The sequence below is a fragment of the Ipomoea nil genome, unplaced genomic scaffold (genome assembly GCF_001879475.1).
Source record: "Ipomoea nil cultivar Tokyo-kokei standard unplaced genomic scaffold, Asagao_1.1 scaffold0813, whole genome shotgun sequence".
Lineage (NCBI taxonomy): Eukaryota > Viridiplantae > Streptophyta > Magnoliopsida > Solanales > Convolvulaceae > Ipomoea > Ipomoea nil.
Window position 1 is genome coordinate 478,870 of NW_017617241.1, and position 20,677 is coordinate 499,546.

The following is a 20,677-nucleotide window of genomic DNA, read 5'->3' on the forward strand; positions in this document are numbered from 1 at the left end:
TGCTTAGGCCATTAAATGCTGTGAAATGAAGACCATGTGAATACTATCACCAATGATCACATTGTAATTTCAGCACTAATATTGATCATTTTACCATTCTAAAGAACTTACAGAACCCTTAAACTACGTATGGGAATGAAGTATCACTCAACATGATTACAATATAAGGTAACCATTCCTTTTACAAAACAGTTCTATACCAAACATTTGAGTCTAGCAAATGTCAAGTAGCCAGTATGACCTCTTGCCTCAGTACAAGGCTTTATCATCACACTGGGAGAAGCAGGACATTCTATTCTCTCACTCTCGTCACAGCCCAGCCTCCGGGGAGAAGCAGGACATTCTATTCTCTCACTCTCGTCACAGCCCAGCCTCCTCTTGCATGGATGATAGTCAACAGAATCTCCATCTTTGCTTGGATGGCTCTCTAGTATTCTTTGCCGAACTTCATAGGTGCGGAGGAGAACTTCAAATGTTCTTATATCTACATTGCCATAAATGAACAACAATAACAGATTATTATGTCATTAAAGCAATACATTTTGTGTATAACTCCAAAATCAGAATTAAGAGCAGTAAATTACCAGTAAAACAAGATCTCAGTGCTTCACAAGACCGCTGTACTTGCTCAATGCAGGGTGAGAAAGAGCACAAGACACCATCTTCTTTCAACATCTTTCCAACCGAAGGTATGGCAAGCCAAGGCTGAGGGAGGTCTAGAAATACAGAATCTGCCCTCCCACAAAATTCCTCAGGGAACCCCTCACCTTGTATGTCTCTTACCCCTACTGTAACCAGACCATTTAAACCCGTCCTCTCAAAATCCTCTCTACACCCAAAATTTCAGAAATAAATTATAATCAAGAAACAATATATTATCTTAAACTAAGATATGAAGTAGTTTAGGCAAGATTTTAAATGCATTCCCTTCCCTACTGCATTTGGCAAGCTATTTGACTGTTATTTTGAATCCAAGGAGCACAACACCAAATGAAAAGCATTTTGATGCAGCATTCTTGTTAGATGCCAAAATTTCAAGGTCTCCAAAAATTAAATGACACAAAGCTACAAACTTTAGGTCTGTGCATATATGTATACCCATTATATTACACCACTTTAAGACTCACATTTACTGTCTCTGTTATTTTGATGTTCTGCCAGAAGTTTTACCGGTCCATTTTTCACTAACTGCAACAACATATATCATACTATCTCAAATAGACTAGGGTTTTCCAGTCAAACAAGAGTATATTATTATATGCTTCACCAAGTCCCAGTTCTTATGTGAAGAAATTCAGGTAAAACAATGAACAAGAAACCACTAATTTGCTTACCTAGCAGAGGCAGCCCTCTGTTCATGGAAATCAAATGTGTAAACATGTCCTGTCGGGGCAACAGCGCGAGCAAGCGAGGTGGTCAAGGATCCGCTGCCTGTACCGGATTCGAGAACCAAACAGCCCGGAACGATCTCCAAGTACATAACTACAAAACTGATATCAGCAATGTAAAGAATCTGAGTTCTGTGACTGAGAACAAGAGTCCATAGCTCCGGCGTTGGGGCCAAGAGATATACAAACCGGCCCTTTAGGCTCAAAACCTTGGATCCGAACGACTTTCCGATCCAATCCGAATGCTTGAACGTCCCGAAACGATTGTGGAACACCCCGTTCTCCGAAACCTTCACGGCTTTCATCACATCGTGCCGTTCGTACACGATAACCAAATCTCCATCTTTGATGGAGCGATTGAATGATAATCTTTTCTCCTGTTCGATTTGAAGCACCATTGATGCTCAGCAACTATAGCAGAAAGTATGTTCTCCGAGAGGTGGCTTTGCTAGTTCAACAAAGCAAACTACAAAAAGCGGCATAATAAGATTTGTAAGAACCTTGGGAGAATATTGGGCCTGCCCATGGTGGAGCGTCAGCAATCATTATTGTGTGGACCATGGTACATATAAGTTGTGTGGACTATATTTTATATATATACTGTAAAATAATATACATTTAATACAAAAATAATGTCAGTACAAAAATAATATATATTTAGTACAAAAATAATATATTTTTGTTATGGTCCACACAACACTGTGTGGACCATGGTCCACACAATAATTTGCCGCCGCGCCTGTCTTGTCTGCTCACGGCAAATTATTCTGTGAACTCGAGTCACTTTGTAAAAATATACAATTTGTCTATTGAATATTTATAATTTTACATATTAAATGTTTACAATTCATATGTAAATTGTATATTTTGGACCAAAATCCACATTACAAGGTGGATCTGTGTCCATGGTATAACTGTTGTCCTCTCACTTAGGAACCTACAACCTTATTCGACAGGATAATAGATGTGTAAATTCAATTGTTATACATGGACTCAGATTCAAAATACATAATTTACATACTGAATGCTCATAATTTACATACTTAATGTTCACAAATTATATACTAAATGTTCACAATTTACTTTTTACAAAATTGTGAACATCCAATATGTAAATTACGTATTTTAGATCCAGGTCCACAAAAAGATTTGACTGTGTAAATCATAATTGGAAATATTAGTGTCTCTCTGATGTTTATAAAAAATTCGTTATATTAGGTGTAACTTTCACACTATAACTGCTAAGGCCTGATTTTGTGTTTGGTAACCAATAGCTCAGTGCAAGCACTTATCCATTATCTTGTTAAGTAGGAATATGGGGATCCTGGGACGAAAGAATTTCACTTTTTGTGAGTAAGATTATAGGCCCGAACCTAATTGGGCTTGCAAGGTTAAATTATTAGGCTTTCTGCCAAATCTGCCAGGTTTTATTTAGGCTTCAATTTAAATTGGAAATAATTGGGCTTTCTGTCAAATCTCCATTATTGTTAATAATAATAATAATAATAATAATAATAACATTATTATTATTATTATTATTATTATTATTTTGCAAGAATATTACTATTAATATTATTACAATATACTATTTGTACCATAAGAACAGAGGGGTTCCACATTTCCACCTGCTCTAATATTTTGCAATGTACGTCTTTCGCGTGCAAGAAATTTCATGTTTGATTATGAAATACTTTTGTACTTTTATTTGTGTTTTCTTAGAAAAAAATATTATTTGTACTATTAAAATGTATATTTCTGCATTCACGTCATTGGCATATATTGATTAGTCAAAAGAAAAAGGAAAAACGTGCATATGAAGCAACACACTTGTAATAGTTGTCACTAAATGAAGCCAAATCAAATTTTAATTGGATTCACCTTATCTCGTAATATACAGATACCAATGCTATATATTAAAAATAGTCGGTCACCTACTAGAACAAACATCGTCAATATATCAATTGCTAAAAGGATATGAACTAAAATAAAATTTAATACAATAAAACTCTCTATCTTTTAGAGTTTAGGGGTGATGAAGAGAAATCACAATCACTATTCAATGATATACATGAAAAATTATATTATAGATAATTGTTCACATTGCAATATGGATCATTGATAAATGAACATTCACTTTAATGAAAATGACAATCAATTTACTAAAAATAAGTCTTAAGTTAGTGATTCATCTTACAAGGTGGACCATAGTTAATGTCACGATGATTGAGTATACATTAGGTAAATTTTATGTGTAATAGTCAGCATAGAAGTTAAAATGTTTTGATTGAATGTTCAATTGACGGCAAATTTTCTGTGGACGATCCGAGCCTAAAAATACACAATTTAGATACTAAAATAATTTAATTTTTTAAAATTCACAATTTGTGATGACTTTGTATTGTATTCACAAATTCTCAAAGCTTAGAAACACAAAATTCTATATGTTCACAATTCTAATACTAAAAATACACAATTTAGGACCAGAGTCCACTTTGCAAGGTGGACCTTGGTCCATGGTATAACAGCTGGCAATTGACCATCCATGTATGTATTAGGCTTTAGACTTTCATTTTTTAAAATTTATTCCTATTGTCCATTTTAATGACAAATGATATTAAAATAGCGAGACCACGTTACGTGTGGGTTGGACTTCATTGTTGCTTCCTCCGTGTGAAACGCAGCCATAGCTTAAGAGCTTTTAATGTTTTGATAAAAACAAATATCTTCAACCCACTTATAGACACAGATATTAATGAGACACATGACAGGTTTTATAGGTACCTTAACCTTAGGAGTAAACATACATATATACATTTTGATTTCCAACTGCACATACTCCCCCACAGAAGCAAAAACTTAATTGTTTTTGGGCTTTCTCTTTCTCTTTGACCTCGATGCTCATCCATTCCGCCGTGCAATCCGGTTAGGATCACAAGGTCAGGTTTATCCTTGCATATCCTCGGATTAGACTTCTTGGTATCCTTGGTTTGAGCTGACAGGCTATTATGGAGAACTTAGCTTGATTTACCTCCTTGGTCCTTTGCCGATAATTAAGGTCAGTGTGCGGGATTTACCTGCTAGCGCATACCCTCGAATAGTGGCTACGAGATGCAGGTTCTGGAGGATACGACAGACACTACTGTCCTGAGTTATTGGTTGAACTGGAGGGTGTTTATGTGTTGGCTACTGCTCATGATGTCTGTGTTTATTGCGTTCATTCTATTATGGAAGTATGAATATTCAGGCGATGATGATGATGATTCTACATCGGATAGTAAGGCGGAATGTTGGCATTTATGGTTTAATGAAGCTTGGAGGCCATGCGTGAAAGAAGTACACCCAATTTGGTTGATGGCATTCAGATTAGTTTCTTTCTTTTTACTTGTAACAGCACTCACTTCTAACTTTGTTGTTTATGGGAGCAGCTTATTTTTCTATTATACTCAGTAAGTCATCTGATCTTGATTGGCCCATAGCGTTCATTATTGTAGTCTAGCAATAACCAATGTTGCAGAATGCGTTAGTCGGACACCTGGGGGCGCCTAGACACTAGTCGGATTGGCCCCCTAGTGTCTAGGCACAGCCGCCTAGGCGGCGTAGTAATCCAAATATATCCTCTTCACTTTTTCGGCTCAGGGCTAGGAATTGTTAAACTGTCTTAATCTCCCAAATTAGTCAGCTGCATATGTTAGATGGTTACTTGAGAAATATAGAAGACAAGTAGCTGAGTAGACAAAAAAACTACTCCGCCGAGTTGAGCGCCAACTTGACCGAGTTAGCCACTGACTTGGTCAAGTTAGGCACCCGACTCAGCCGAGTTAAGTGCTCAACTCGCTTGAGTTGGCGCCTAGGGTGCCTTGTCAGTCAGCCGACTAAAAGCCATCTACGACTACAAAAATTTCGGCTCAGGGCTAGGAATTGTTAGAATGTCATAATCTCCCAAATTAGTCAATTGCATATGTTAGATGGTTACTTGAGAAATATAGAAGACGAGTAGCTGAGTAGACAAAAAAACCACTCAGCCGAGTTGAACGCCAACTTGACCGAATTAAACACTGACTTGGGGACGCCCGACTCAACCGAGTTAAGTGCTCAACTCGCCTGAGTTGACGTCTAGGGTACCTAGTCGGTCAGCCGACTAAAATCGCTTCGGCCTAGGCAGTTGCGTAGGCTGATTTTTACAACAGTACAATAACACAACGGTTATTTGATATGATCCTCCCTATTTACCCGGTTGCTGATTTGTTGTTTCTGCACAGGTGGACTTTTACTTTGGTTACCATGTACTTTGGGGTATGTAGAATTGTAGACTGTATTTGCTACGATAGCAATATAATTTGTCCTCGTGCTTATATGATAATGTGAGTCCATGTTTATATGTAGTTTGGATCACTGCTTTCTATATACGGATGCTACCAGTATAGCAAAGAAAGCAACGATTTTATTGATCATAAGTGGATGGATGAGAAGCAAGGATTAGATACGCCTCTTATAGGCACCGGATTTTCAAATGGAATCAAAAGACTTGTTGATTACCCAAACCCACAATTTGTTCCAAAAAGTGCAGGGCTGTGTGGCTATCTTTGTCAAGTTCTCTTCCAGGTATACTCAACTCGACCTTACAAGCAAGGAGAATATATAGCATGGTTGCAATAGGCGAAATGGATGAGTTAACTTGGCTAACTTGACTGAAATAGACGAATTAACTCGGTCGAATTCAGGCTAGGCGGCCGGTCACCTAGGGAGAAAATCGCCACGGCCTAAGGGTGCCTAGGCGAGATTTTTGCAACACTGATATATAGTGGTGCAAATTTCTTTGTTTTTCTAATGTGGACAAAGGCTACTTTACTTTAAGCCTTTCCACCCTAATTTTTCAAATCAAATTGAACGTACAATATATCAATCTCCTGGTCTTACTATGAAAACCCGAAACCACTTTGACCCAACTCAAATCCAAAGTGGACTTTACATATTTTTATACCACAACATAACCACCCAATGTTATTTTTATGCTATTTTTTCAACACCAGAAAAACTGGTGCATTTTAAAAATGTGTGGATTTGTATGTGCAGATGACTGCCGGAGCTGTGATGCTTACAGATCTAGTTTATTGGTTCTTCATTTTTCCTGCTCTGAATGATCATGGCGTGTCGTTTGTAAGTGCTTGGTATTGTGTTATTCCTCTGCTTTCCTTTCTGGAACTACTAATTTTCCTTCCTTTACTTAAGATTGTATGCCATTTTCCCATCTGTCTTATGCGATTTTCTGTCGTGTTTTTTGACAGTTGACAGTGGTTTCACATACACTTAATACCTTGTTTCTTGGTGATGCAGCACTGAATTGCTTGGTAAACTGTTACCTTTTTCCTCAGCTTCTGTATTGTCATCTGTCTTTCACTTGCAGTATTAACATTTTTTAAAAAATCCCCCCAACCAGCCATTCCCATGGTTCAGGATTGCTTATTTTATTTTCTGGACTGCTGCTTATGTCATATTCCAGTGGTTTGTTCATGCCTTTGAATCAGTTTGGTAATGACTTTTACCTCTTTTTCATTTGTCTGAGACTGAGAGAGTTCCCTTCATATTTCTTATACCCAATTATCTATCTATCTTTCAGGTGGCCATACCCAATTCTTGACTTATCATCAGAATATGCCCCACTCTGGTATGTAAGGAAAAATTGATATATTTACCCAAGTATCTACTTTTTGTCCTTCTGTTATTCGGGGAAAAGAAAGTTTTTGGTCATTTTGTTAATATTCTATTAGATTTTGATATATTTATCCAAGTATTTACTTTTTGTCCTTCTGTTATTCGGAGAAAATAAAGTTTTTGGTCATTTTGTTAATATTCTATTAGATTTGAATAAAAAAACAATAAAAAAACTTAAACACAAAAATAAACAAAATGACTCCGTGGACCAAAAATGGTCGCCTTCTCCGTGGACGCTCCAAGGGACGGAGAAGGCGACCAAACCGGTCGCTTTTTCCGTCCCTGGGGATGGTCACGCCTTCTCTGGCAACGCCTTAGTGTGTGTCTTTTTTTATTGCCAGACAACTACTGAAATTTCAGTAGTGACCTGGTATTACAGGTCACAGATAATTGGGCCTTGATGATTTAAGAGTTAATAACTTAATACCCAAAATGGTCCCTCGACTATGCCATAATTACCAATTTGGTCCTCAACTACCATTATTACCCAATTAAGTCCTCAACTATGTAACTTTTACTCAATTAAGTCCTCAACTATACAATTCTTACCCAATTTAGTCCTCAACTATACAATTCTTACCCAATTTAGTCCTCTGTATTAATTTGACTGTCAAAAGTCGGGATAAAATTATAATTTTACAAGATTTCTCCTTCCTCTCCATTTAGCAGTGCCAAACCATGCAGCAATACACTCCGATCAGATTTCGATCGTCAAAAAATCGTTGGAAATCAAATTCATGGGCTATCCGATGCATAACCACTACTTCGATACTGACATGTTTAGAACCCAACCGGAGCTTATTGCTACATGGTTTGGCGCTGCTAAATGAGGAGGAATGAGAAAACTTGTAAAATTACAACTTTATTTCCACTTTTGACAGTCAACAAACAGTCAAATTGACAAAGGACTAAATTGGGTAAAAATTGTATAGTTGAGGACTTAATTGGGTAAGAATGATAGTCGAGGATCAAATTGATAATTACGGCATAGTCAAAGGACTATTTTGGGTATTAACTCATGATTTAAATTGACATATTTATGTAACTGTAATTTTAAAAAGCTTGAGAGCCTTATTGACTTTTCATTCGAGGGCCTATTTGATTTCGCTATCTTATCTTGTTTGGCAGGTACTTGTTGGTGGCAATGATGCACATCCCCTGCTATGGTTTTGTTGCGATGCTTATTGGAGTGAAGAAAATTGTATTGTCCAGATGCTTCCCCACCCATGTTGCCTTTTCTGATAAAATCCAAACCTCATTTCAGTCACCTTGTTGAATATCCATCCTACTGGGAATGTATTCCTTTATTTCTTGTGTACTTTTCAGCTGTCTTCTTGAAATCTCATTGGAAGAAAGAAAGTGTGCGTGTGATTCTTTTAGAATATATACATGGTGACGGCACAGTTTTTTGTACAAGTATTTGCAAAATTCAATAATGTGGGATTATTTTATTTTATTTTTAAATATGGAAGTTGTATTTCGAGTTCCATTTTAATAAGGTTCTGTTTGAGTCGCCGGACATATTTGAAAAGAAAATAGAATTGAAATCTATTGAAAAAACTTTTTCCATCCAACTAAACATGCTCTGAAGATTGACATTGGGTTAGAACAAATATTATTGATAGATTAGAGTGTATTAAAAAATAATAATGTAATTTATTTATTTTACATTTTTATTTCATAGTGCACAAAGCTCTATTCATTTTGTGGGTTTTTTCTTCAGTTTTTTTCCCCCTCTTGTCTAATTTTTCAAACTTAATTTTCAAAAACTATAAACACAAATTCAAACACAAGAAAGTAGGATTTGTCTAAGAAAACACCGAATAATTTACCTCTTTATTATTTGTGAAATTAATATTTATTAAGACCAGAGTAGAAAATTTCACTTTTCATGAACAAGTTAGAGAAAAAGGACAAACATTTGTCAACTTCAAATTGAAGAATATGTCAAAATGTCAAAAACTCAGTTACACTATTATGATTTATGAGGCTATGAGATATCATGCGGGAGTGCACACCCAGTGTGGGGGCCAATCTTATTACGCATTTATAGTAGCCAACTGTGCTTCTGCATGTAGGTGGAGATCTATAATCTATTGCCGCCTTGCCGATCGAAGAGCGCTGCTCAAAGAGTATAGAAATTAAAGTCCCACGAAATGAAGAACACAATGCATAATTGTTGCTGTTTGAGCTGAATGTTCAATCGATATAGGCTATACAGAGCTTAAATGCGGTAGTTATGGCTATGCTTGGATGCGCCGCTACCGTTTCCTCTTTCTCACGCACACATCTATCGTCGCTTCGGAAACCCTCGTTTACTAGACCGATCGCTCTTGTTTCAACTTCACGGACGATTGTTTCTTCAGAAAGTGAGGATCGCTGCTCTCGCTCTCAGTTGCGGCTTCCAATTCCGTCCTCCAAAGAGGTTAGCTTAATTGCCAGTGGATCACTATACTTAACTAGATTTCCGATTACGGTTTTCAAATGTTTGTGGTTTTTAATTTGAGGTGCAGTTGATTGAGCGCCTTCTGAATCGCCAGGACTTGAGTGAAGAGGAAGCCGAAGCCTCGCTCGATTTCTTGCTCAGTAATGGAAGTGAAGCTCTCATCAGTGCTTTCCTTGTTCTCTTGCGAGCCAAAGGAGAAACCTTCGAAGAGGTAGGTAATGCAATTCCTGCTAAGAAGCCCGGTCTTAGCGTCCTTCATTTGGCCCCAAATGTCATCTTCAATTCATGGACTGTAATTGTTTTCTAGCTTTTCCTTTTGCTTCTGCGGTTGAGTAGATTGTAGGACTGGCGAGAGCAATGCGCAAACGGGGCTTGTTAGTTGAAGGCTTAGACAATGCTGTAGACATAGTGGGAACAGGGGGTGATGGGGCGAACACAGTGAATATTTCTACTGGAGCTGCCATTCTTGCCGCAGCCTGTGGTGCTAAAGTTGCTAAGGTAATTGATAGGTTCCTTGTTTTGGTGTTTAGACTTGTGTTTCATCATGATCAATGGCTAGTTTTTCTTGCAGCAAGGAAACCGGTCGAGTTCTTCTGCTTGTGGAAGTGCTGATGTTTTGGAAGCCTTGGGCGTGACTATTGAATTGAAACCAGAGGTTAGTACCCAAAAGATTTTCAATTGTGAACCACCCTTTCAGAAACATCTGATTGTATAACACACTCTATCTCTTAATAATCTCGTCTGTAGGGAGTGAAGAAGTGTATGGAAAAAGCAGGAATTTGCTTTATGATGTCTCCTTACTACCATCCGGCTATGAAGATTGTTGCACCTGTGAGAAGGAAGCTTAGAATAAAGACCATATTTAACTTCCTGGGCGCTATGTTAAATCCAGCAAGGGTGCCTTTTGCTGTTGTTGGTGTCTACAACGAAAATGTGGTAAGTTGTAATTCTAGATGAACAAAAATTTATCTATAAAACAAGCATAATGATTGACAGCTCTTTCAATATTTTGTTAACAAGCATAATGATTGACAGCTCTTTCAATATTTTGTTATGTCTTCTTATTGAGTGATTAAAAATGTAAGATGCTTTTATGAACTCTATTGAGGCTCACACAGTTTTCATGCATACACTAAATGTATTTCCTTAATCAGTTTCTATCATTGAGCTTCCTAAATCAGAAGTGAACTCCCTTCGTTTCACACTCAAATAAAAGCTAATGTTTACTTCACCTACTCTGTCTTGTGTATTGTCCTGGCATAGTGATTCCATGCTGTCTTTAAATCTTACTAAATTATGAAATGCTTTTTCTTATATTGAAATTCTTGGCAATTGAAAATATAGGCGGTTTTCCATGGTTGGTTAGGCATTCTAGAAAGTGAAGAATCAAGGGAGTAGAGTGTCTAAATGCCAATGCACCAACACTCGAGCATAACATTTTCTTATATAAACAAATAAAAAAGTTAGTTTAATTTCTGTCCCAATTGCATAGGTCAGTAAGATGGCCAAAGCCCTACAAAGATATGGCATGAAGAGAGCATTAGTAGTTCATTCAGAGGGCTTAGATGAAATGAGTCCTCTAGGTAAGTTTCTTCTGCTTGCTCAAAGGCTGAAATGTTTTTGCTTGGCTCTATAAAATGATGCAACCCTGTTAACAGGGCCTGGAACTGTCCTTGACATCACACCTGAGAAGATTGAGAAATTTGCTTTTGATCCGTGTAATAATCTCACTCCTCATTTGTACTGAAGCAAGATTGATTTACAGGTAATGGTACTTCACTTTTCTAAAACATCTTATGTTTCAAAACCCATTTGGACAGTGGAATTCGGTATTCCTCGCTGTACGTTAAAGGATCTGCAAGGAGCAGGCCCGGAATATAATGCTGATGTTTTAAAACGTGTGCTCTCTGGTGAGACTGGACCAATTGCAGATGCATTTGTAAGTCCTGTATTTGATGTTCTAGTCTTTTGTTTACTTTAGTGAATAGCCTCATTGACTTTATATACTTTCAAATACCAGTAGTGGGTTGAATAGAGTTAAGAATTCAAATTGATTTGTACTTGGTGGATCAATGTAAAACTTTAGATCTTAAACGCTGGTGCTGCATTACTGGTCAGTGGGCATGTCAAAACCTTGGCAAAGGGAATAGAACTAGCCCGATGCACACATAGATCAGGGAAAGCTCTCCATACGCTCAAGTTTTGGATTGATGTCTCAAATGTAAGTAAAGAAAACTAATATATTTTCCTAACTGAATTACAATGCTGATGCAGTTTAGTTTACTCGTCTCTGATAAACGCAGAATGTGAAAGAGCCCTAAACAAATGGTCGCATAGACTGCTGAAGCAAGGATCTGCAACAGCCACAGTTCTGGATGTCAAGATATGTTCCTTTATGCTCTTTCCATTCCTTCTTCTTTTAACTGCTAGAACTTCAAGAAAACCTGTGTTATTAGAAGTTTCTCTTTGCTCGTACGAGGTCTAAGCATACTGCCGACTGTGCCAAGTCTTCTTGGTGGTCTTTAGGCATCATGACTGAGGAAGGGTTGAAAAAAGAGCCCATGTTTTTTGAATTCCAAAGTCATTCTGACTTTGCTTAATTGCCTTCACCAACCCATCCAAAGAACACTCTTGTTTCTTTTCATGCCCTTCAACATTCCTTTCAAGATCCATCATACTGCAAACTGTTGACCTCATTTAACATAAGCAAGTGGTTGGAAAAAGTTGCTTGCGGCAAATGGATGGGTTGAGCATGTCGAAATGGATCTTGGAAAAAATTGAACTGAGTGGGACCATCCATAACAAATGTCCAAATCCGACTTTACCTGCCAAAAGAGTTGCACTTAGGAAAATAGCATTTATAGTGAATTTAGTCCCTCAATAATTGATATATATATATATGAGCATTAATCCCCAGGCCTAACATAACATACTGAATATTTAAGCCCATGCGGACAGCATTACTAAACTTCTAACTTTTTGTAAAGTGGTTATTTTGCTCTCTCACCAACATATACCTACAACTTAAAATTCTATTTCATATATATATATATATATATATATATATATATATATATATATATATATATATATATATATATATATATAAAGGGTAAATGCTAAGCATTTTGTGCTCAGATGGCACCTCTGTGGCTCCCCTTGAGAGAAGGTCACAAGATTGAATTCCGGTAGTGGGGATACTACCTTGTAATAGAGTTAATAGTATTCAAAAATATATAACATTTTAAATAAATAAATAAATATTGATCCATGAAAAAAAGAGTTAAATTTTAACTGGCTGAAATCATCTACTAGTAATAACATGACATTAAAATCTGAAAATACAAGTAATTCAAAATATAAACTATCCATATTCTTTAAGATATAAGTGAGTCATAATAATATCCATGTCGTTATTGTCGTATGTAAAAAGCATGTACGAAAAATTATTAATTAAATTCCAATCAAAAGACAGAATCACATTGATTGGAGAAGCATGGTTGACAGTATTGGAGCCTTGCACTAATTGCGTTATCAATCACTTCCACCCAACTTGGCCATCAGCCAATGGAGGATTTGTATGCCCTTCCGATCCTCAGCCGTAGACGTGTACGAAATTACGATGAATCAGTCAATGTTTAGCTGATGGCCGATCCAAATTAAAAGCTTGCTCTTTTTGACTTGTATGGATGATCAAAGAATCTTGTGGAACATGTCACCTTCAAATTTCTCTTCCTTTAATTATTTTTTCCACATAGGGTAACATACAGCCTTCCAGACTTCTTGTCTTTTGGGGAGTGGTTCTCTCTTGGGTCATTGGTGATGAATTCTTATTCAAACTTTTCTAGATTTTCAAAGTAGGTGTGGATGGAAGGTGAAGGCAGGTTATTACTTGATGGAAAGGGAATTGAATACTATAATTACAACTCCGACCAAATTTGTTCAAAAACTAAAAATAATAATGTCAAAATTATACAGTACAGTAATCCTAACCTGTTATATAAAATTAATGCACGCATGCATGCACACAAACACACGTGTATATATGTATGTATATACACACGCATGGAAGGCTGGAAATGCATTTTTGCTTGAAAATTTCTACGCGGTAATTAAGTGTGATGTTAGGTATAACTAACTTAGTTGATGAAGTAGTTAGCCTTTATAATATTGTCAACTATGCACCAACGCGGACCAAAGTGCACCGTAGTTAAGATTAAAATTAAAGATTGTAATTAAGTTACCAAAATATATTTGAGTTGTTTTAGTATGATGTTGAGAATTTGAGTGTGTGTCTCTCTCTCTATATATATAATAACGTTATTGAAAGACTTATTCTTTAATAATGAAATTTGATTCAAGTTAGGCCGTTGAAATACAAATACCAGTATATGAAAAGAAGAGCATCCTAAATCCGTAGTGGCATGTTTTGTCGTGGGTGGTTGACGCACGTGTTTACACTGCCTTCTTAATTAGCTGTTTAATCAATGTGTGGCGGTCAAATGAACACACATGATGAAGAAAAGCTAGCCTGATGAGTTGGATCATAATTTCTTCCTACCACTCTAATCTGCTGCCTCTATCCCAACCAAAACAACAACTGCTGCCTCTATTTCCACCTAAACAATAATTTCATCAAAATTTCTTTGATAAGTGCATCTGGTAAACTATGTATGTTCATTTGTAATAGTTATGAGAGAGGCATGTAAGCTATAATAGAAAAACTCATAGGTCAAGGGTTCGATCATTGGATTTGGATATGGAACAATCTTAAATTTAAATTTTCAAGCTAGTTGTCTCATCTAAAAGAGGTGCCTACAATTCAGCGAAGGAGTTAGTCACTGTATCCGACCGTGGAAACTCTGTGTACACCACTACACCCAAAAAAAAAAAAAAAAAAAAAGACTCATAGGTTCTACAGAAATCATTTTTTATATTCTTAGCCACTTCTTTTGAGGATATTTTGTCAAAAAAATTTCCTTAATGAAGTCTTTGCAAAATAATAATGTATACGATGCATCACCAAAAAAAAGAAAACATTGCTTCATTGACAAGCCACATATGTATAATAATATTATATGTATAATCTTATCTTATTAAGACTAAGAGCACTTAAATAATAATCAACTTAATTGCTTTCCTTTGAAATTTCAATTTTCTATAGTTCTATCTCAATCGTCATCCTTTGCCAGCAATACGAAAGCCCTACAAAAAGCAAAGTAATTTCTTTAGACAATGAGGAAGAAAAACAAAAACATTAAAGCAACATAAATCAAGCCACACTAACAAAGTTTACCAAAAGTCTAGTTACCAGAAATAGTCTCATGTTTGAACCTAGTAATGCAACTACATTAAAACTCATAAAGCAATGGTTTGTTGTCATTGATGTTCTATTCACTATGAATATTATTCGTTTTGGTGTATGATCATAATGAATTAATTGAGAAAATCAGTGGTCAGGAAAAAAAGTCTAATTGAGATGTGTATTGGGTGTGTGCCAAAGGCATGGAAACCATAATTAAGTTAGTCATGGTTAGAAGCCATTCAATCCATGTTTGATGAAACAAATTGATCTAATCTCAACTTAAAAGGTGGTTGATATCCTTTACAAGGTGGCAATCAACATCCTCATGCCCTATTTGCACGGAATGATAGAGCTGTCTACATGGGCAGTTCAGTTGGTCATTGGAGTGAAGTTTGGGAACAATGACCTGGATCGAGTCTGATCTCACCAGCAACAATGTGGGAGCAACTAACCTCTCAAAGTCAGGGAGTTCCTTGTGCGCAGTAAGCAAATATGTGACTCCTCTTGAGGGAAGATCACATGACCGGTGGAGTATTGACTCTTTGGGCTACAGTAGTTAGAGAAAGTATACAACATATAATACCTTGTAATAGAGTCAATATTATTAAAAAAAATTATTTATACCATATTTGCGGTTTTCTAGGGCATCAATAATCTACTACTATCAACACCCTAATTTAAAAATAAAATAAAATAAAACCCAAAAAAAAATGAATATACTTTAATGGGCTAATTTTTTTATTTTATTTTTTATTTAAAAAAAAAACATGTTTTTAGTGCGTAGAATTTAAACGTAAGATTTTTACATGTTCACATGTTGCATTGAAATATGCTATTTTTTACTCGACGAAAAGTTTAACTTTTTATTGTTTGTTTATTTATTCTATACTATGAAAACTTCCCCACCTGGCCTTTTATATTTATTAATTATTTGTGATTAATTTATTGGACGTTTCTAGTTTCTAGAATATCATATTAGTAAAGGAATAACTTAAAATAATAAAAATTTCATGAATCAACATAATAAATCAACTAATTAAATATAAATTTGTAAACTCTTTTTTACTAGCAACGGCAGATAAAGTCCAAAAAAGAAGTATAAATTTGATCTTGTTGGTATGAATACATCCTACAATTTATCTCAGACGCCTTCATGATAAGAGCGGGGAAAGAAACTTAAGGTTGTGTTTAAATTTATATATAAAATAATTTTAAAAATTGAATAATAATAATAATAATAATAATAATAATGAGGAAAAAGGGTCAAATAGACTCTCGAACTTTAGCTTAAAAGTCAATTAAGCCCCTAAATTTTTTAAAGGTGCAATTACACCCACCAACAATTCATTTAGGTGCAATGAAACCCAAAAACAAGTTAATGACCTGCTATTACAGGTCATTAGAGTTCTGGCCACCTTTCGGCGAATTTTTCGGCAAAAAAAAAGTGACCAGCAACCGACCTAGATTTGCCGGAAATTTCGTCGGTCACTTTTTTGTCGGAAATTTCGCTGGTCACAATTTTTTTTTTTTGTCGAAAAATTAGTCAGTTGGTGGCATGAACCCTAATGACCTGTGATAGCAGGTCATTAATTTATTTTTGAGCTTCATTGCACTTAAATGAATTGTTGAGGGGTGTAATTGCACCTTTAAAAAATTTAAGGGCCTAATTGACTTTTAAGCTAAAGTTCAAGGGCCTATTTGACCATTTTTCCTAATAATTAATAAAAAAAAAAGTATGAATCTGAAAGGGACAGCCTCATAGCCAGCAAGAAAAGAAAGTAAGAAGTGGATGACTATTAATTACTACGGAGTATAATAAATATTATGTACTATAATCAGAACTCAGAAGGAGAAGCTTTCCACTTTTCCTAGAATGGTAATATGAACACAGTTACATACGAGGGGGCTTCTTCGTATCTTCTGACATCAAAAATCCAAATCGATTTTGCCTCTCCTTTTTTTGAATCTGCTGTGATTTGAGATTTTAGCTTCAAAGACTAGGAAGAACGAGCTGAGAATCGTTTTGTCTGTGTTAATTAGTTTCAGAATCCATGCATTTCTTGAGCTCAAAATTCCCTTTTCTGAAATGGGTGACTACTGCAGTCATCTTGCTGATGAGTACGGCGTCGTTTTGTTACGCCGCCGATCCCCGGATTGAGGAGGCTGCGCCGATGAACTGCAGCCTGAACAGAGTATCTCCGACCTTCATCATCCCGACATTTACTAGGGTTATGGAGTTTGTTTCGGCATCAGTTACAGATCACGGATGGGGCAATTCCAGTACCGTTACGCCAAACGCCTCTATGTACGCTTTAGCGCAGTGCTACGAAGATCTTCCCCGGCAGGACTGTCTCCTCTGCTACGCCTCCAGCCGGACGAAGCTCCCCCGGTGCCTTCCGGGGATCGCCGGCCGGATGTTTCTCGACGGCTGTTTCCTCCGGTACGATAACTACAGCTTCTTCAACGAGAGCACCTCCGCTCAGGACAAATCGAATTGCAGCAGCTCGCTCGGGGGGGCGGCGCCGCCGCCGAACTTTGCGACGAACGCCGGGAGCTTGATTGATAACATCACAGCGGCGGCGCCGGCGCGTGGAGGATTCGCTACGGGGAATGCGAACGGGGTGTATGTATTGGCGCAGTGCTGGAAAACGGTGAGCAGAGAGGGGTGCAGACAATGCTTGGCGAAGGCGAGAACGGAGGCGAAGAATTGCTTGCCTAGCGTAGAAGGGAGGGCGTTGAATGCCGGCTGTTATTTGAGATATTCCACTGAGAATTTCATCAGCGATCCGAATGAGACTGACGGCGGGAGCTCCGGTGAGTTATTCCGTTCACACTCCGGTCAACTAGATCTAGATGATTATCAATTAATTAATATTTAATCATACTGCGCATGTTTGATTAATTAGTTTCCGGTTATAATTTGCCTTCTCTCTGCGCTGGTCAAGTCTTGCCACCGCATTGCTTTTTAACTTTTTCCTTTTAGTGAATCATAATTCATTGACTTTGATTTTTTTAAAAATAAGAAAATTTTTAAAATGTTTTTTCGGAGGGAAAAAATAGCATTCATTATCTGAAGGTGTACATAAATTCTGCATTGTGACACTAGCTGTCAAAGGACTAAAGGGATAAATAAGTTTAAATTATTCATAAGTCCATAACTGATTAGCTTAAATGAAGAAAAAAACAAATTAAATATTAAAAGCTAATATTTGTGGTTGGTTATGGGTATTTATTTATAATAAAAAAGAAAGAGAATATTTTAATATTTTAAAATACAAAATTAAATATTAAAAGATGTATTTTTTGGAAATAAGATTTGAACTTTTACATAGTCACAGATTAATGATGCTAAATTATGTTCTAATAACGACATTAAGTCTACTTGTTAACGTAAAAGAAGTGCTTCATTGTATTATTGGCTTCAATGATCAATTTTCTTGTTTTCCAGTCTAACAAAATTGAAACTTTTGTTGCTTACAGCGGTGTCCAAGAAAGGGGTAAAGGTGGCAATTGCATTGAGTGTGATTGCGTTTGTTATGATCTCTGCCTTTATTGCATACACATGGCGAAACAAGGCATTGAAGAGAAAACAAGGTATCATCATTCATCAAAGAACCAAAATAAATGAATAAACATTTATATAATTGATTTACAAGAAAGTTTGAATTTGGAACCTATGGTTACAAAGTTAACTGTCCGACCAACTTGGTTGAGGGTTGTCCCCGTGAATAAATATATAATTCCATTTGGTGACCTTAAACCAAGAAGGTCAATAGACAACTCCTACGGGAATCGAACTTAAAATTTTGTGGTTACCAAGCCAACTATCCGAACAACTTACCTGAGTTGCCCCTTAGAATAAATATATAATTCCATTTGGTGTTAGGAGTGTGGGTGACATTTTTCTTGTCCTAATGCAGAAAGGAAGAATCTTGGTCCATTATTGGGCATTTACAGCAAATCTAATCTCAACTTTAAGTATGAAATTCTGGAGAAGGCAACCAACTATTTTGATCCTTCCATGAAACTTGGGCAAGGAGGAGCTGGTTCTGTGTACAAGGGAACGTTGAATGATGGGAGAGTTGTTGCAGTGAAGAGATTGTTTTTCAATACTAGGCAATGGGTGGATGAGTTCTTCAATGAGGTGAATCTTATAAGTGGAGTTGAGCACAGGAATCTTGTCAAGCTTCTGGGTTGCAGCATCGAAGGCCCCGAAAGCCTGCTGGTTTATGAGTTTGTGCCTAACAAGAGCCTCGACCAATACATCTTTGGTACTTTCTATGATTCTGTTGTTTTTCGTTTGGGTCAGGCCCTGGATGTGTTCTTCTCAACTAAAAGTTTAAGCTAATAGTGTGACAAGAACAAGATTCTGAAAGTGTTGTCAATTATCTTTTGCAGACAAGAACAAGATTCTGACCTGGAGGGAGCGGGTTCACATTGTGGTTGGAACAGCAGAAGGTATAGCCTTTCTCCATGGAGGAACCTCAATCAGAATCATCCACAGGGACATCAAGAGCAGCAATGTCCTTTTGGATGAAAACCTGTCGGCTAAGATTGCTGATTTTGGGCTTGCACGCTGTTTTGCGCCTGATAAAACTCATCTCAGCACTGGCATTGCCGGGACACTGTAAGATTTTTTAAAAAAAAAAATCAGACAAAATTGATAGCATTGAATCTAAACTGATCATTTAACCTGTGTTTCAACGTTAATGCAGAGGATATATGGCTCCGGAATACCTTGTCCGAGGACAGCTCACAGAGAAGGCTGATGTCTATAGCTTCGGTGTGCTTGTTCTTGAGATGGTATCTGGTAGGAAAAGCAATGCCTTTGCAGATGACTCTGGCTCGCTACTGCAAACAGTATGTTCCAAATTTCTATCTACATTCTCATTGACAACGAGTCAACGAGCAATCTTTCTACGCATTACAGGATATTGTTCTTCAAGATTCGACTAATTTATGTTTTGGATTCAGGTATGGAGGCTTTACAGAACTGATCGGTCCTTTGAAATAGTAGACCCTTCTCTCGAAGGCGATTTTAATGCAAATGAGGCATCTAAAGTGGTTCAGGTTGGGCTACTATGCTGCCAGGCAATTCCTGCTTTAAGACCATCCATGTCTGAAGTTGTGGAGATGCTAACAATCGAAGATCGCGAAATCCCTGAACCAACACAGCCCCCCTTCATCAACTCCAGCGTACTGGCAGGCGGCTCCATGAGTAGCATCAAATCGTTGGTATCAAACGCGCTGAACAAACAGGACGGGTCTTCCTACACTTCCACCACAGACCAATCCTCTAGCATGCAGAGTACTTCTGATGGACTTAGAAGCGAGGAGTTTCGACATCATTAGGGTTCAAAGTCCTGCATTCTACACTCGATCTCGCTGGCCATTTTGATGGAAAGCCTTTGTCGTTTCCCTGGATAGGATAGAAAGACCAAACTCATAACGCAGAAAATGTGAAAGAAATACAGGCCTTGTGAAGAGTTCTCAGTGTGATTCCTATGTATAAAAGCTTTAACAGAAAGAAAGATTGTGAAATTTTTTGTATAGATTACCATTACAGCAACTAGACTGAGACAGTCAGACAGATATTTTCTTTTTCAGATTGTTTTACTAAAATTGTTAAAGGTTTTTTATTTATTAAAAAAAAAAAAGAAACCATTATTAGATAACAACTTGGAGTGGTTACTTTAAACAATGATTAACCCACAACATGTAAATGCATGATCTAAAGCTGGTCAAAGCAGAACATTCTTAAATCTTAACCCCTCCATTCTTTCAACTTTTTTGAAAACAAAATATCGGAGTTGTTAGTTAGTTGTA

At 36.9% G+C, this 20,677-nt stretch overlaps 4 protein-coding genes across 8 annotated transcripts; 3 read left to right on the plus strand and 1 right to left on the minus strand.

The window, feature by feature from the left end:
• Window positions 1-53: 53 nt before the first annotated feature.
• LOC109178016 (tRNA (adenine(58)-N(1))-methyltransferase catalytic subunit trmt61a-like) lies at window positions 54-1,849 on the minus strand. Of its 2 annotated transcripts, XM_019327509.1 has the most exons (4): window positions 1,335-1,849; window positions 585-829; window positions 373-484; window positions 54-321 (listed from the first exon to the last, which is right to left on the minus strand). In XM_019327509.1, the coding sequence occupies exons 1-4, from the start codon at window positions 1,784-1,786 to the stop codon at window positions 195-197; spliced, it is 936 nt and encodes a 311-aa protein (XP_019183054.1). In that variant the 5' UTR covers window positions 1,787-1,849; the 3' UTR covers window positions 54-194. The 2 variants fall into 2 exon arrangements, with proteins under 2 accessions (XP_019183054.1, XP_019183053.1); XM_019327508.1 differs by having other exon boundaries at window positions 54-484.
• A 2,107-nt stretch (window positions 1,850-3,956) lies between these two features.
• On the plus strand, window positions 3,957-8,557 carry LOC109178280. Of its 2 annotated transcripts, none has more exons than XM_019327901.1 (9): window positions 3,957-4,391; window positions 4,425-4,834; window positions 5,648-5,681; window positions 5,772-5,990; window positions 6,462-6,545; window positions 6,674-6,736; window positions 6,826-6,917; window positions 7,006-7,053; window positions 8,229-8,557. In XM_019327901.1, exons 2-9 carry the CDS (start codon window positions 4,497-4,499, stop codon window positions 8,374-8,376), a joined length of 1,026 nt encoding a protein of 341 aa, XP_019183446.1. In that variant the 5' UTR covers window positions 3,957-4,391; window positions 4,425-4,496; the 3' UTR covers window positions 8,377-8,557. The 2 variants fall into 2 exon arrangements, with proteins under 2 accessions (XP_019183446.1, XP_019183447.1); XM_019327902.1 differs by having other exon boundaries at window positions 3,957-4,324; window positions 4,444-4,834.
• A 607-nt stretch (window positions 8,558-9,164) lies between these two features.
• On the plus strand, window positions 9,165-12,592 carry LOC109178279 (anthranilate phosphoribosyltransferase, chloroplastic-like). 2 transcript variants are annotated; one of them, XM_019327899.1, is made up of 10 exons: window positions 9,165-9,525; window positions 9,614-9,757; window positions 9,883-10,044; window positions 10,118-10,201; window positions 10,294-10,482; window positions 11,039-11,129; window positions 11,205-11,264; window positions 11,367-11,485; window positions 11,633-11,767; window positions 11,850-12,592. In XM_019327899.1, the coding sequence occupies exons 1-10, from the start codon at window positions 9,340-9,342 to the stop codon at window positions 11,865-11,867; spliced, it is 1,188 nt and encodes a 395-aa protein (XP_019183444.1). In that variant the 5' UTR covers window positions 9,165-9,339; the 3' UTR covers window positions 11,868-12,592. The 2 variants fall into 2 exon arrangements, with proteins under 2 accessions (XP_019183444.1, XP_019183445.1); XM_019327900.1 differs by having other exon boundaries at window positions 9,641-9,757.
• A 4,090-nt stretch (window positions 12,593-16,682) lies between these two features.
• On the plus strand, window positions 16,683-20,473 carry LOC109178278 (cysteine-rich receptor-like protein kinase 42). Of its 2 annotated transcripts, XM_019327898.1 has the most exons (7): window positions 16,683-17,665; window positions 18,332-18,445; window positions 18,772-19,122; window positions 19,250-19,478; window positions 19,567-19,711; window positions 19,826-20,211; window positions 20,262-20,473. In XM_019327898.1, exons 1-6 carry the CDS (start codon window positions 16,903-16,905, stop codon window positions 20,201-20,203), a joined length of 1,980 nt encoding a protein of 659 aa, XP_019183443.1. In that variant the 5' UTR covers window positions 16,683-16,902; the 3' UTR covers window positions 20,204-20,211; window positions 20,262-20,473. The 2 variants fall into 2 exon arrangements, with proteins under 2 accessions (XP_019183443.1, XP_019183442.1); XM_019327897.1 differs by having other exon boundaries at window positions 19,826-20,473.
• Window positions 20,474-20,677: the final 204 nt, after the last annotated feature.